Raw genomic sequence first — 15,297 nt, 5'->3', positions numbered from 1 at the left:
TTAATTCATAGACTCTTTCCCATGCTCTCCCTTAGTCTTGGAGGCATAGAGTACACATTTGACTTTGAAGCCAAGCACAGTTGGGGACAAACGAGGCAAGTTATTGTATCACCAGAGGGAAACTATTTCACCTTTCTGAACTAAATAGGTCTTCTTACTTGTTAAATAGGTAAAAAACAAAAACAAAAACAGATGATTCATTCGGAAACTGGTACAACGTGGAAGTGTATTTGGACACTCTTCAAAAAAGTGATCAAGGCTCACACAGAAGTAGAAGTTATGCCAATTAGATAAGATCAAAACAAATTACAGATTGGACAGTAGGTGGGAAAGTCCTGAACAAGGTATAATTCCACTTCTTCCCACCCTATTAGATACCATCAGGCTGGCTTATTCTTGGCCCAGTTTCTTTGGAGTGTTACCTGCTGTGGAAGAAAAGTAACTATTACAATAAAATATTCCCAGAGCTTTAAGAGTTCAAATTGGGGTATCAGTCAGACCTGGCTTTGAGTTCTATCTTGCCATTTCTGGGCTGTGTCACTTAAGGAGAGTTACTGTTTTTGAGACTTCAGTTTATCGATAAAATGGTGATAATGATAGCACCTGTCGTATAGGGGCGTACTGAGGATTAAATGAGAGTGAGAAGTGTGTAATGGTCCAGGCTTACTGCCTGACACATGGAAAGGGTTTACTAAGTGTTAACTCTTCCTTATTAGTGTGACTCGGATAAATTCTACTTTTGTTTGCAAAGAATAAAGTCAGCAGCCATTTGGGCCACTAGGGATTGTTGTTATGAGCGGCAATATTTTAGGTTTTTATGAAATGTTTTCAGTGTCTGACCAGCCATTCAAACTACTGATTGTTTATATGCTGTAGATCCTGAGAAACTTTTCCTGGTTGAGCTTCCCTTGTACGGGAAGGAAGGCAACGACACGCTGGTCCGCTGTCCTCTGACAGACCCAGAGGTGACCAATTACTCCCTCACGGGGTGCGAGGGGAAGCCTCTTCCCAAGGACTTGACGTTTGTCGCTGACCCCAAGGCCGGCATCACGATCAGGAACGTGAAGCGCGAGTATCATCGGCTCTGTCTACACTGCTCAGCGAACCAGGAGGGCAAGTCCGTGCTGTCGAAGAAATTCACCCTGAAAGTGAGGGCAGGTACGGGCCCTTGTTTGCTTTCTTCTGAGAGTCGGCGCATCCTTTTATCTAAAAGAAGACTTCTCTCTTCTCACTGGTCCAACTTAGTATGTCACTCAGGTAGCTTCTTGGATCGTTTCCCCCAGCCTCAAAATAATGCCGGCTGCTTGTGAATACTTTATTTCACAGCCTCCATCCCATGTGTTGGGTCCATGACCACCTCCAGCTGGGTGTGTCTACCAGGGATGGGCATTCAGATGGTCCTGGGGACAGTCTTTAAACCTACTGACATCAGGACATCCCAAAGTTTCATAATTGCACAAACCGTTCCTTCCAAGAGAAACTCATTGGGAAGCCTTAGTTACACTGAAAAGATTAGCATACAGATTATTCCCTCCTTGATTTACTGTTGATCTATGAATTGATTCCTCCTCAGCTATTTAATTTTAATACCTTCTCAAACTATTCACAATCTGAGGAGGAAAGTACCAGCTGACTTTGGACCTTGTTCTTAATGTGGCATTATGTAGAATATTTTGATAGCTGGAAGATACCCAGAGTTTTGTATTTCAGAGATCATCTAACTCAACACCAGTTGGCATTTAGCTATTGAGTAGTTTTTATTAAGGCTTTTGAAAAAGGATGCTCTTTGGAATTAAGAAAGTTTGATTATTTAAAACCTGTGATTTTAAGAAATAAGACGTTATTTTTATAGCACATGGAAAAGATGCCTGTTTGGTTAAAAGAATATAATTAGTTGTTGGTCACATTCTCATGAAACCAGCAAGTCAGATAAAGATGAATGCAGCTTCACTATGCCAGGGCTTCTACCTATTTCAAAATAGCATTGCTCAGGATTATTATAATCTCAAAGTAGACAGTCTGTCTTTTTCACTCGGTGTCAATGAAGTTACTTGAGGGATGTACAATTTAATTGCTGATGTCTTCAAATATACAAGTAATACAGATCGGTTAGTACCATACTTTATATCTTATTTAAAAGGCCACAAGGTGAGCTGAGGAAAGATGGTAAGTTAAAACGTTATGCTATACTACAGCCAGTTATTTGACGGCCACATTTCGTTTTATTCTAGCCATCAGAGCTGTGCCTGTTGTGTCTGTGTCCAAAGCCAGCTATCTTCTCAGGGAAGGGGAAGAATTTGCAGTGATGTGCTTGATAAAAGACGTGTCTAGCTCTGTGGACTCAATGTGGATAAGGGAGAACAGCCAGGTGAGTGGATTGTTTTCTCCATTTGCCTCAATGTATCATTCTCTCTGTGTGGGAGAGTTGAAGGTTTTTCTTTAAAAGAGTCTGTTTTTTAAAAAAATTTATTTTCTTGAAGTAGAGTTGATTTACAATGTTGTGTTAATTTCTGCTGTACAGCAAAGTGATTCAGTTATGCATACATATACATTCTTTTACGTATTCTAGAAAAGTCTGTTAATTGTCCTGGGGATGGCTCAGCTGGTGTGTCTGTCAGAGGTGGAACTGTCTGGAGTGTGTACAGATGATGTGTATTTACCCCTTTCGTTGCACCATATGTAGATGTGTACATTCATTATGAGTAACAAAGAAATGTCATTTTGTAAATTTATTTTGAGAAAGTCCTAGAGAAAACTTTAGACTCCATGCTGTTTCTTTGAATGACTTTCGTGGGGGGGAAAAAAAATTAATGGTTCAGTGAGTAACTACCTTGATTTTTATAGCTACTATGGCAACTATTCAGGCCAGATTATTTAAAATATTGGGGAAAGTTGCCAGTATTTTTCCTTCCATATTAAAAACATAAATCAATGGTCTCAGATGTTAGCCAAGAAGCCCTTCCCTCTGCCACAGAGAGGCCTGTCCATTTGAGAGATTTCTTTTTGTATGGATCTGATTTCCTCCTTTGAGGCTGCTTACCCGAGATCAGGTTGCTAATGGTTTTCTGTTTGTTTTAGTCGCTATTAATAAAATGGTTGTCATCAATCTGAAACATTTGGACACGTTTAGCTTATCATTCGTTTAACAAATGCATATTGAATGTCTACTGTATGTCAGATACCGTGTTAGGCATATCTTAAAATTAAATAAATTTTAGCCAGTTATATTTGAAGGTTTTTCTCCCTCTCTAATACTCATATTAATAACAAGGTCTTTAAAATGTCCAGTTTCCCTAATATTTTGCCTTAAGATTCCCATTGACTGAGTTTGTTGTTGTTTATTTTTTAAAGACACCAACTGTACTTGAACATTTGTTACTTTCTAAAAAAAATTTATTTACTTATGGCTGTGTTGGGTCTTCGTTTCTACGCGAGGGCTTTCTCCAGTTGTGGCAAGCGGGGGCCACTCTTCATCGCGGTGCACGGGCCTCTCACTATCGCGGCCTCTCTTGTTGTGGAGCACAGGCTCCAGACGCGCAGGCTCAGTAGTTGTGGCTCACGGGCCTAGTTGCTCCGCGGCATGTGGGATCTTCCCAGACCAGGGCTCGAACCTATGTCCCCTGCATTAACAGGTGGATTCTCAACCACTGTGCCACCAGGGAAGCCTGTGACTGAGTTTTTAATAATTTTTGTTTGAATGATCTTGGCCAACTAGTTAATTTGCTATCATGGTAGTTTTTCTTGAGTACACACATGCGTATTACGTTGGAAGAAAGGAAATACTGTCTTTCACCCTCCTCTTCCTCTTCTTCCGCCTCATGCTCTGTATTCAACATTGGCAGTTTCATGCCTGTTTAGAGAATCCTTTGCTAACCAAGTATCTATGGTGATTAGCATAATGCAAACCATTATGATGGCGTTCGTGTAGACCTGTGATGGATGATACCTTGCTAAGTGAAGCCTGCCATTAACAGGAGAATGGAACCAGTGTGTCAGAGAAACAAGTCCTATCATAAAACCAATAGCTTACATATGAACTTTTGACTAACGTTATAGAACACAGTCCCGTATTAATTGCCTTTCTATGATCCTTGATTTCAGATGAGAGAACAATTTACGGTGTGTGTAACTGAGCCTCTACATAACTTGAAAATTAGCCTTTTTGAGATGAGAATTAAATTGCCCCAGGCAGTTTTGTTCTGAGCCACTTTTTCCCAGGAGTCCTGCATGCCATTCCCAATTAATCCACTGGCACTGGTAGATAAGCCTGCAGTGTTGGGAACTCTTTGGGGAAATCCCAGTGAGCACCTCCAAGGGTTAAGGAAAAGCAAATCACATGCAAACAATATGTAATGTGTGACTTGCAGATGGGGCTCATGGCTGTATGCCAGGGTTCATCCATGAATCTTTTATTGATATCCTTTGGCTTAATTTGGAATACGTAGCACTGTTATAGCACTATCAAATTCTTTTAAAAATCCATAGTATTTGATCTGGATCATTTAGAATAAGTTTAACTCACAATGAAACAACTCTTGTAGTATTTTTGCAACTGTTTGTTTTAAAACGTAAGAGAGTCTTGGAGTTTATTCAACACTGTGAATCTTGGTTAGCTTTTCTAAGGCTTCTAAACCCTCATATTTTTGCTTGCTTTTATTATGATCTTTGGCAGTATCCTAAATTATGGCCTTCGGGTTTGGGTGTTGATGCTCTTATCAATTATTAACAAACTGTTCCTTCTAGCACCAATGTATTCATTGTCCTGTCTAGCTCCCTAAACAGGGACTCCTGGGCTCTTGCAGGAACTAGAAGGAAGATACCGGGAATCTAGAATATAGTCTGTGACCTGTCCATTGTCACTCTGCCTTTGCCGAGGAGAGGTCTGTATGATGGACTGGAAGAGGCCAGAGAAAAATGTCACTTCCCCTTTGTCTCTTCTTAACAATTACTCTCAGGCAGGAAAATGTCAGCTTTCTGCCAATTATTAGAAGAATCTCTTAGAAGGGATTATCTTCAAGTCGACATAGTGCTCCATACCGGAAAGGCCTTTAAAGACCTTTATTCTCTCATTGCCTTTTAGAAACAAAAGCTGAGACCATAGTGGCATCCTTGACTTGGCCAAGATCTCACAGTTGGTTAACCAAGCAGGTTTCTCTTCTTTTTAATTCCAAAACATTCAACTTTGGCAGTCAGCTTTTATGTATGCCTATTTTAGTGAAAAAATTTTCCAAAAATATAATAACATGAGAAAAAAAGAGAAATAGCTATAATTCTACCACTGTACATTAACAGCACTGTGCAGTAGAAATAGAATGTGAGCCTTCTATGTAATTTAAAAGTTTCTAGTAGGCACATGACAGAGTGTAAAAAAAAAAAAAAAAGTAAAATTGATTTTAATGTATTTTATTTAACCCAGTATATCCAAAATATTTTATCATATAATTAACACTTAAAAAAATTTTTTTAACATCTTTATTAGAGTATAATTGCTTTACACTGGTGTGTTAGTTTCTGCTTTATAACAGAGTGAATCAGTTATACATATACATATGTTCCCATATCTCTTCCCTCTTATGTCTCCCTCCCTCTCACCCTCCCTATCCCACCCCTCTAGGTGGTCACAAAGCACCGAGCTGATCTCCCTGTGCTATGCGGCTGCTTCCCACTAGCTATCTGTTTTACGTTTGGTAGTGTCTATACGTCCATGCCACTCTCTCACTTTGTCCCAGCTTACCCTTCCCGCTCCCTGTATCCTCAAGTCCGTTCTCTAGTAGGTCTGCATCTTTATTCCCGTCTTGCCCCTAGGTTCTTCATGACCTTTTTTTTCCCCTTAGATTCCATATATATGTGTTAGCATACGGTATTTCTTCTTCTCTTTCTGACTTACTTCACTCTGTATGACAGACTCTAGGTCCATCCGCCTCACTACAAATAACTCAATTTCATTCTTTTTATGGCTAATATTGCATTGTATATATGTGTCACATCTTCTTTATGCATTCGTCTGTCAGTGGACACTTAGGTTGCTTCCATGTCCTGGCTATTGTAAATAGAGCTGCAATGAACATTGTGGTACATGACTCTTTTTGAATTATGGTTTTCTCAGGGTATATGCCCAGTAGGGGATTGCTGGGTCATATGGTAGTTCTATTTTTAGTTTTTTAAGGAACCTCCATACTGTTCTCCATAGTAGCTGCATCAGTTTACATTCCCACCAACAGTGCAAGAGGCGGGCACTTAGGTTGTTTCCATCTCCGGGCTATTGTAAATAGAGCTGCAATGAACATTTTGGTACATGACTCTTTCTGAATTCTGGTTTCCTCAGGGTATATACCTAGTAGTGGGATTGCTGGGTCATATGGTAGTTCTATTTGTAGTTTTTTAAGGAACCTCCATACTGTTCTCCATAGTGGCTGAACCAATTCACATTCCCACCAGCAGTGCAAGAGTGTTCCCTTTTCTCCACACCCTCTCCAGCATTTATTGTTTCTAGATTTTTTGATGATGGCCATTCTGACTGGTGTGAGATGATATCTCATTGTAGTTTTGATTTGCATTTCTCTAATCAGGGAAGCCCTTGAGCATTCTTTCATGTGTTTGTTGGCAATCTGTATATCTTCTTTGGAGAATTGTCTTTTTAGGTCTTCTGCCCATTTTTCAATTGCGTTGTTTGGTTTTTTGATATTGAGCTGCATGAGCTGCTTGTAAATTTTGGAGATTAATCCTTTGTCAGTTGCTTCATTTGCAAATACTTTCTCCCATTCTGAGGGTTGTCTTTTGGTCTTGCTTATGGTCTCCTTTGCTGTGCAAAAGCTTTTAAGTTGCATTAGGTCCCATTTGTTTATTTTTGTTTTTATTTCCATTTCTCTAGGAGGTGGGTCAAAAAGGATCTTACTGTGATTTATGTCATAGAGTGCTCTGCCTATTTTTTCCTCTAAGAGTTTGATAGTGTCTGGCCTTACATTTAGGTCTTTAATCCATTTTGAGTTTTTTTTTGTGTATGGTGTTAGGGAGTGTTCTAATTTCATTCTTTTACATGTGTCTGTCCAGTTTTCCCAGCACCACTTATTGAAGAGGCTGTTTTTCTCCATGGTATATTCTTGTCTCCTTTATCAAAGATAAGGTGACCGTATATGCATGGGTTTATCTCTGGGCTTTCTATCCTGTTCCATTGATCTATATTTCTGTTTTTGTGCCAGTACCATACTGTCTTGATTACTGTAGCTTTGTAGTATAGTCTGAAGTCAGGGAGCCTGATTCCTCCAGCTCCGTTTTTCTTTCTCAAGATTGCTTTGGCTATTCGGGGTCTTTTGTGTTTCCATACAAATTGTGAAATTTTTTGTTCTAGTTCTGTGAAAAATGCCAGTGGTAGTTTGATAGGGATTGCACTGAATCTGCAGATTGCTTTGGGTAGTAGAGTCATTTTCACAGTGTTGATTCTTCCAGTCCAAGAACATGGTATATCTCTCCATCTATTTGTGTCATCTTTAATTTCTTTCATCAGTGTCTTATAATTTTCTGCATGCAGGTCTTTTGTCTCCTTAGGTAGGTTTATTCCTAGATATTCTTTTTGTTGCAATGGTAAATGGGAGTGTTTTCTTAATTTCACTTTCAGATTTTTCATCATTAATGTATAGGAATGCTAGAGATTTCTGTGCATTAATTTTGTATACTGCTACTTTACCAAATTCATAACATAAAAATTATTGATGGGATATTTTACACTACTTTTTTCATATTAAGTCTTTAAAATCTGGGACATATTTTATATTTACAACACAACTCAATTTGGACCTGCTACATTTCAAGTGCTCAGTAGTCTCAAGTGGTTAGTCCTTACAGATGCTATATTGCCCACATTTTTTTTATGTTTATTTTCTCTCTCCCCTCATGCATATGTATTAACACATGGTTGCTGTCTTAAGGTACACTCATTTTATGCTTTTTACATTAAAGAAGCATTTTTCTTATTTTCACATATTCATAATTTTGATACCTGGTGTACATTTAGGTCATCTGCAATTTTTCACCGCAGTAAATATCTTGGACCTTTTGTTTTCTATTGAGTTGTTTCCTTGAGATAAATTTGCTGGAGTTGCTCAGTGGTCTGAACATGCTTCCAAGTTGCTTTCCAGAAGGACTGTTCAGATTTACAGTACTGTGAGAATGGTCTAATGCTAATAGGTTCACCATAGCCTGGCCAGGGAATCACCCTTGATCTTGTTTCATGTCAATATCAGCTCCTGTTTAGTTTCTTTTTGAGTTGCTTCCCTCCCCCCATCGTAATAGGAATGTGTTCATGTTACAGAAAATTTGGAAGATGCAGAAAGCTCTATGCTATTCCTTTTAATCTTTTCAGAGAGTGGTTATAGTTTATATTATGGTTGTTTCCCCATGATGTTTTCCATACAAGAAATCTCTCCATGTCTTATCTGCAGATAAATATTAACAGTGGCATGGTGATATCACAAGAGTAAATGCACAACCTTTTCTCTTCAGCTCATGTGTAAATAATTTGGGATTTTTTTCTTATATGTCTTATATACTTTAGAACGCCCTTTAATACTTGTCAAAATTCTGCTGGGTAAGAACTATAGGATGAATTTTCGAGTTAGTCTTAGACACTGTAAGTCTATTTTTATTCATGAAAATAATATAAATGTTAATAAAATAGAACGATTGTTACTAGTGATGTGTTTTCTTTCAACCAGTGGGATGTAGAATAGAAAAAATATATATATACAACAGGAAGTAGTGATAGGATATAAATATGCTGACTTGTAAAATATCAGTATCCTGTATTATTTCTTATATAAGAACTTTTAAAATTTGGCACTGTTAAAAAATACTTAGCAATGCAGAGAATTTGGAATTACGTATGCTGTGGTTATTAAGAAATGAATTTTCATGTTCTTACAATCATTAATAATGACTATCTTTCAATACAATCCTGTAATATGAAGTGTTCCAATGACAGACTTGTCATGATGTTTTATTATACTTACTTAAGTAGTGTATAATGAATGCTAATACGGAGAAGTTAATTGCTGCTATTTTTAATTTATCTAGGGAAGATCCTGAATATAAATTTTATGGTAATCTTTGATTTTTTTTCCCTCTCCTTCTGAAACCAGCAGAGTAAAGAACAGGTGAAGAGGAATAGCTGGCATCAGGGTGACTTCAATTTTCTTCGTCAGGAGAGATTGACTATCAGCTCAGCAAGAGTTAATGATTCTGGCGTGTTCATGTGTTATGCCAATAATACTTTTGGATCAGCAAATGTCACAACAACCTTAGAAGTAGTAGGTAAATATCTCTGGGAATGGATAAATTACTGGCATAGTGAAGGAAGAAATTACTAGATAGTTTCCTTTTTACGTTAATGGAATGCTGAACAGATTCTTAGGGTTTTTATTATTACTGAATCAATGGATGAATATATGAAAGAAAATGATCTTTGTAGCCTCTTCCAACTAGAGCACAAAAGCAAATTCTACCAATTTAAGAGAGGCAAGTGGAAAGTTGTGACTGTGAAGCTGTTTGAACATGTCATTCTCTGCTTACCTCCCCTACCCCCACAAATAACAATGTAGGTTGAGCCTTTCCAGAAACTCTAGTCCTTGCTGAGTGACTTGACTTTGGAAATGGATGGAGACTTTTCTCTGTGGAGGAAGGCATATGCTTAGAGCTTAATCTATTTCTCTGAATCTTTTGGTGAGGTTCCTCAGCATTTTGGTTTATCGTTTTATGATTCATGGGCTCTAGTCACCCTTTGTAGCAGGAAGGACTGAATTGGCTTCTCCTCAGTACACCCCTGACCTCACCCTGTCCTTCAGCCTCACAGGCTGTAGCATAAACCTTCAGGAAGGCAGCCCACCAGGCATGGGTCATTGATTCTACAGAGCATAAAGTGAAACATAGTAACCTGTGCCCTAACCCCATCATATCTGGCATACACAACTGGTTTAGTCTTCCGTGCTTTAGATCTTACTGAATATTTATTTCCCAAGCATCTACTTAATGAGATCAGAGTGTGGTATTTTGAATTACTGAAAATAATAATTTTAAAATGACTTTGTTTACACTTTTCTTGTCTTTTTAGTACTGTTTGCATTTCATCTATTTTCTTGTCTTTTTAATGCAACCATATTCTCAGCGCTTGACTTTAAGTACTTGTAGGGTGGTGAAATTCATCATGAGCAGTAATAAAATGATGTGATATTTGTTTTCATTTCTCTCCTTTCCCCCATATTTCTTCAATAATTTATGTACCAGTGTTAGAGGTCTGCGATTTATCCCACAATAATCTCATATGATTTTGGCGTTTCTGCCCATGTTGTAATGGAAAGTATCTCACCAGACTGAATGTGAAAAAGACACTTTACTTGCAATTACAGAGCCAGCCCAGAGAAAGGGTACTACTCTGTCCCTAAACGTGATTGTGAACCATTTATTAATTTGAATAAAAGGCTATGCTTTTAAAATATTAAACTCCATAAGTGCTAATTTGCTAAGTTGATTAGGGAGCATGTTGATATATCAGCTTCAGCTCCAGAAAGCAATTAGTAAGGATGTTTGGAGCTTATTGTTGTATGTAATCAGATTTTTAAAATCCATTCATCAATTTCCAAGAATATAACTGCATAACTGGAAAGACTTGAGGCCGTGAAACCTGAATCTGGCTTTGTACTATTTCAGGAGTGGGCTGGGATGGGACGAACAGTAAGAGACAAAGAGAAAAGTAATTTCTTTAGGGGCTGGGAGTAGGATTTGGACACAGTGTGGAGTGGCGCAAAAAAGGCTTCCGGGTGGCCCCAACCTGGTTTTGAGTTGGAGCTCTGCCACTTAACTTTCAAATGCACCGCACTTTAACTCTGCCTGCATTTTCTCTTCCAAGAAACATAGCCTCTAACTCCCAAGGCTGTGGAGGGAGAAAGGCCATATATTTTGCAGATGTGCCTGGCACAGTGTTTGCACTTGATTAAATGTTAATGTCTTGTCAATTTCTTAAATCATCCTCTGTAACAAACCCAGGTGGGGTTCTTTGAGTCTAATAATTCTTACACTTCATGAATTTGAAGCTGTGTCCTATTATAGGACATAAAACTATATTGAGCAACCTGGGCTATAGAAAACTCAGGAGAACTTTAGTATTTTGTACATGATGATAGGGAGAGAACTCAGTGGAAATATCGTTGTCTGTGGTGTTTGAATATTTTGCATTGTGTGATATCTTTGAATTTATGACCTTGAGTACCTGAAAGTTTAATGTAACATTCAGACAAAACATTTATTTCCTCAAAATTAATATAAATTAGCTTAAAGAATGGCAGGGGTGTACCATTTATGATTCAGGTATTAGAACAAAGTGGTGTTTTAATTTCATTTGGATGATTTTTGATTTTCACCTGAAAAATATTTTTTCCATTGATAGAAAGGACAGTTGGACTCCATTTTTTTATTCTGAATCTGTAGGAAACTGAAGGAGAGTCAAATACTCTAATGTCAACCTCATGGGGGCTATCAATATATTTAACCAAACAGTGCCAAAGACAATGGCACTGTTTGGTTAAATGACAATATAAAATGTTACAATTAATTTTCGAATTTTGAAAAATAAATAGAAGTTTAAAACTCTTCCATAATTCCACTAACTTGATATAAGCTTTTTTAGGATTTGGTATATGATTATATTTTTATATGCAGCAGGATTTTAATTATACATACAATTTTATGTTCTCTCTCTTTCTCACTTAAAGTATGTGGAGACTCTAGGCTGTGCAACAGTAAAGAGACCAGCCTTGGCTTCTTACAGACCTGTATTCACATGTAGGCTCTGCTTTGGGTAGCCAGCTGTATGGCTTTCCAGGACTTGATTTCTTTTTCATCTATAATTAGGGGTTACAAACGTTCTCTTTCAGTATTGTTATAAGTTAAATGTTTGTCATAATTATTAAATAAAGTGTATGCTAAAGAACTTGAGGCAGTTCTTGGCACATAGTAAGCATTCCATAAATGGAGGCTATAAATATGATATTGGCAATTATTTTATGATGGTCTTTTTCAAGCTCTTCCTTGTATTATTATTATTATTATATAATAATTTCTAAGGGCTGCTTTATTTACTTAGCCAGTTCTCTATTTGCTCATTTTTAAAATTATTATGACTAGTGTAAATAGCACTTCTTTTTGCACGTAGCCATCTACCTCACTAAGAAGAGTTCTCTGGATTAAATTGAAAAATAGGTAATTTTTAGAAATCTATATTGCTAAATGCTTTCCAAAAGAGTTGTGCCCATTTACAAAGTGTAATTCAGTGTGCTACTTTAATTACACTTGCAAAATTATTCAGTTTATTTCAGATTAGTTTTGCTACTTTTCCATAGAGTGGATATACATTATTTTTTAACAGCTTTATTGAAGTTTTGCTACTTTTAATATGTGAAAAGGAATGCCTTATTTAAATTAGTAGTTTATTTTTCCTTCTATATTTTTATGTCCTCTTTTTCCTATTACCTTAATTAATTTTCCTATATATAGATATTTTTTGAAAATGTTTATGTATTTAGATTTGTCTTTTATGATTTTTATTTCTTCGGTTGCTTCTAAAAAGCCTAGAAAACTCCCCTCACCCTCCCCTCCACAAAGTTTTGATAGAAGTAAATTCCGTTGTTTAGTTAAAAATATGGTTTAATTATTAAAATGCTGTCATTGATTCATTTGTGATATATGATATGATAAGAAGATCCAAGCTTATTTTTCTCTAAATACTAAATGACATTCTTGCAACATTTTTATTAAATATTGGGGCTCTCTTCCCCTTCTTGATTTATGACATCTTCTTATCACATATACAATTATACTGGATCTGGGTATGGGCTAACTATTTAGTCCAAATACTTTTTAGCCTAATAAACATCAGGACTGGTAGTTCTAGAAGACTTATAAGATGGTGATAGATCTTTAACAGACTTGCTTAAGAGACAGAGATAAGAGAATAAACATTTCCAACATGTGTCCTTTCTCACTTTATGACCGTGATTCTCCAAGAGCAAAGTAAAATGTAAAATGGCTAGTCAAAATTCTTGTCATTGCCAATTAATACTGGATATCAGCCAATATCTTTATAATCCAAAGATGAAGTTTTGTTATTTGTCAAGATTTGAGGGATAACAGTTTCTTTCTGTCTCATTCTGCTGTGATTAGATAAAGGATTCATTAATATCTTCCCTATGATGAATACAACAGTATTTGTAAACGATGGCGAGAATGTGGATCTGGTTGTTGAGTATGAGGCATATCCCAAACCTGAACACCGACAGTGGGTATATATGAACAGAACTTCCACTGACAAGTGGGAAGATTACCCCAAGTCTGACAATGAAAGTAACATCAGGTAAGAAAAGGACCTTGTTTGGGGAATTACACGTTCCCCCGACCCCGTCCCCTTGGCTTACCGGATCCTGTTTCTGTGACCCATCAGTGTATGAGAGGACAGCTGATACGGAAGGAAGTTTGGGGCTGCTTCCTGAGTCGTCATCATTTCATTTTGCTGTGTGTTTAGAGCACACAGAAAAGGCCATGCGTCAGTTTTCTTGTTTGTAAATTGGAGGATAATTCTCTCCTAGAGTTCTGAGGATAGTTCAAAGCAGTGACTAGCATATACTAGGGACACATTAAATAATTCTTTTCAGAGAAAGAGTAATGTTAGTGCCTTTAATCATTTTTTTAAAACTGTAAGAAAACTAAGAATCATTAAGCATCTTTGGGCCAGGCGGTGAACCCAAGTTTCTTTTACATCAGACCTCTCTCTCTCTCTTTTTTTTAAAATTTTTACTTACTTACTTACTTATTTATTTATGGCTGTGTTGGGTCTTCGTTGCTGCACGCGGGCTTTCTCTAGTTGCGGTGAGCAGGGGCTACTTTTTGTTGTGGTGCATGGGCTTCTCATTGTCATGGCTTCTCTTGTTGAGGAGCACGGGCTCTAGGCGCACGGGCTTCAGTAGTTGTGTCACATGGGCTCCGTAGTTGTGGCTCGCGGGCTGTAGAGCACAGGCTCAGTAGTTGTGGTGCACGGGCTTAGTTGCTCTGTGGCATGTGGGATCTTCCTGGACCAGGGCTCGAACCCGTGTCCCCTGCATTGGCAGATGGATTCTTAACCACTGCGCCACCAGGGAAGCCCCAGACCTCTCATTTGATCCTCAAAACACTTATAATAAAAACAGTAGCAATAGTGACACTTCATGTAAGCTGTGTGTGATTTTTTTTTCCTGCCATGTGCTGTTCAAAGTCCCTCATGTACATTAACTCAATAATTTTGGTCCTCACAAATCTGATGAGGAGGCACTCTTACTTCCCTTCTTTCTATAGAAGAGGAATCTGAGACCTAGATGGGTTAATTTGACCAAGAGACCAAGGCTGATAAGAGGTAGGTGTCTAGATAGAGATAGTATTTTTTCCTAGTCAGGAGCTCTTGGCTGTTGTAAGAGTGTGGATAAGAAAGGATGCTGTCCTGGGCCTCAGTCTAAGGGTTGGAGGGAAGAGCATGGATTGGGAGGTGTCCAGGATTCCTCCTTAAAGGTGATCGGAGGGCTAGGAAAGAGGCAGGAGCTGAAGATGCTCTCAGGACTCTGGTTGTGGCAGCCAGGTTGGATGGTAAGAGGCGATACTATTCGAGGGGGAGGGGAGAGGGAGGGGACAAAGGCAATGAGCTCAGCTTGGGGTGTGTTGAATTTGAGGTTGACTGTGGTATCTTGAGCGGGGATGTTCAGGTAGAATGTATCGTAGGTCGGGTTCCCTGGATGCAGCGCCTGCAGGAGGGATTCACAGGCAAGGTCTTCATTAAAGGAGAGAGAGACCTGGCGGGGAGTTGGGGGGAACAGGGTAGAGAGGGGAAAGGAGAGAAGAAAGGGTGTGGGTGAGCCACAGTCCAGTCCCAGGGGGGGGGGGGGACGTGAGCATAGGTCTGTAAAGGAAGGAAGGCATAGGACAGGGAGGTCTGGACTAGAGGTCAGGATTTGTGAGCAGACAGTAAGTAGTTCAGGGGAGCGTGGATTGCCTGGGGAGCACGTGCAGTGTGAGAGGAGAGACTGAACCAGCCACCGCGTGTCGAGGCGGTTGTGGGGGTCAAGGGGCGCCCAGGGTGCTCCGTCCATGCTGGAGCCCGTGTCAGTAACGCCCCCGATGGTGGTACTGCGTGCTCAGTTATCACAGCCATCTACGATGTCCTTGCTGTGAAACAGAAGGTCGAATAGCACATGCTGCAGAGGACACTGGGAAGAAGCAGCGGCGGGGGTG

At 38.7% G+C, this 15,297-nt stretch overlaps 1 protein-coding gene across 3 annotated transcripts in view; it reads left to right on the top strand.

The window, feature by feature from the left end:
• The window catches only part of KIT (KIT proto-oncogene, receptor tyrosine kinase), a 91,068-nt gene that overhangs the window by 42,578 nt on the left and 33,193 nt on the right, over positions 1–15,297 (top strand). For 2 of the 3 annotated variants that reach the window (XM_007456073.1, XM_007456074.1), the window contains exons 3-6: positions 877–1,158; positions 2,232–2,368; positions 9,135–9,306; positions 13,207–13,396. In XM_007456073.1, coding sequence (XP_007456135.1) covers positions 877–1,158; positions 2,232–2,368; positions 9,135–9,306; positions 13,207–13,396 — 781 coding nt within the window. The remainder of the gene's footprint in view (positions 1–876; positions 1,159–2,231; positions 2,369–9,134; positions 9,307–13,206; positions 13,397–15,297) is intronic. The other variant, XM_007456075.1, reaches the window with a different exon arrangement.

The sequence above is a fragment of the Lipotes vexillifer genome, unplaced genomic scaffold, assembly GCF_000442215.2.
Source record: "Lipotes vexillifer unplaced genomic scaffold, Lipotes_vexillifer_v1.1 scaffold42, whole genome shotgun sequence".
NCBI classification, from domain to species: Eukaryota; Metazoa; Chordata; class Mammalia; order Artiodactyla; family Lipotidae; genus Lipotes; species Lipotes vexillifer.
Note: the sequence above shows the minus strand (reverse complement) of the source record. Positions and strands in the feature narration are given on the sequence as shown.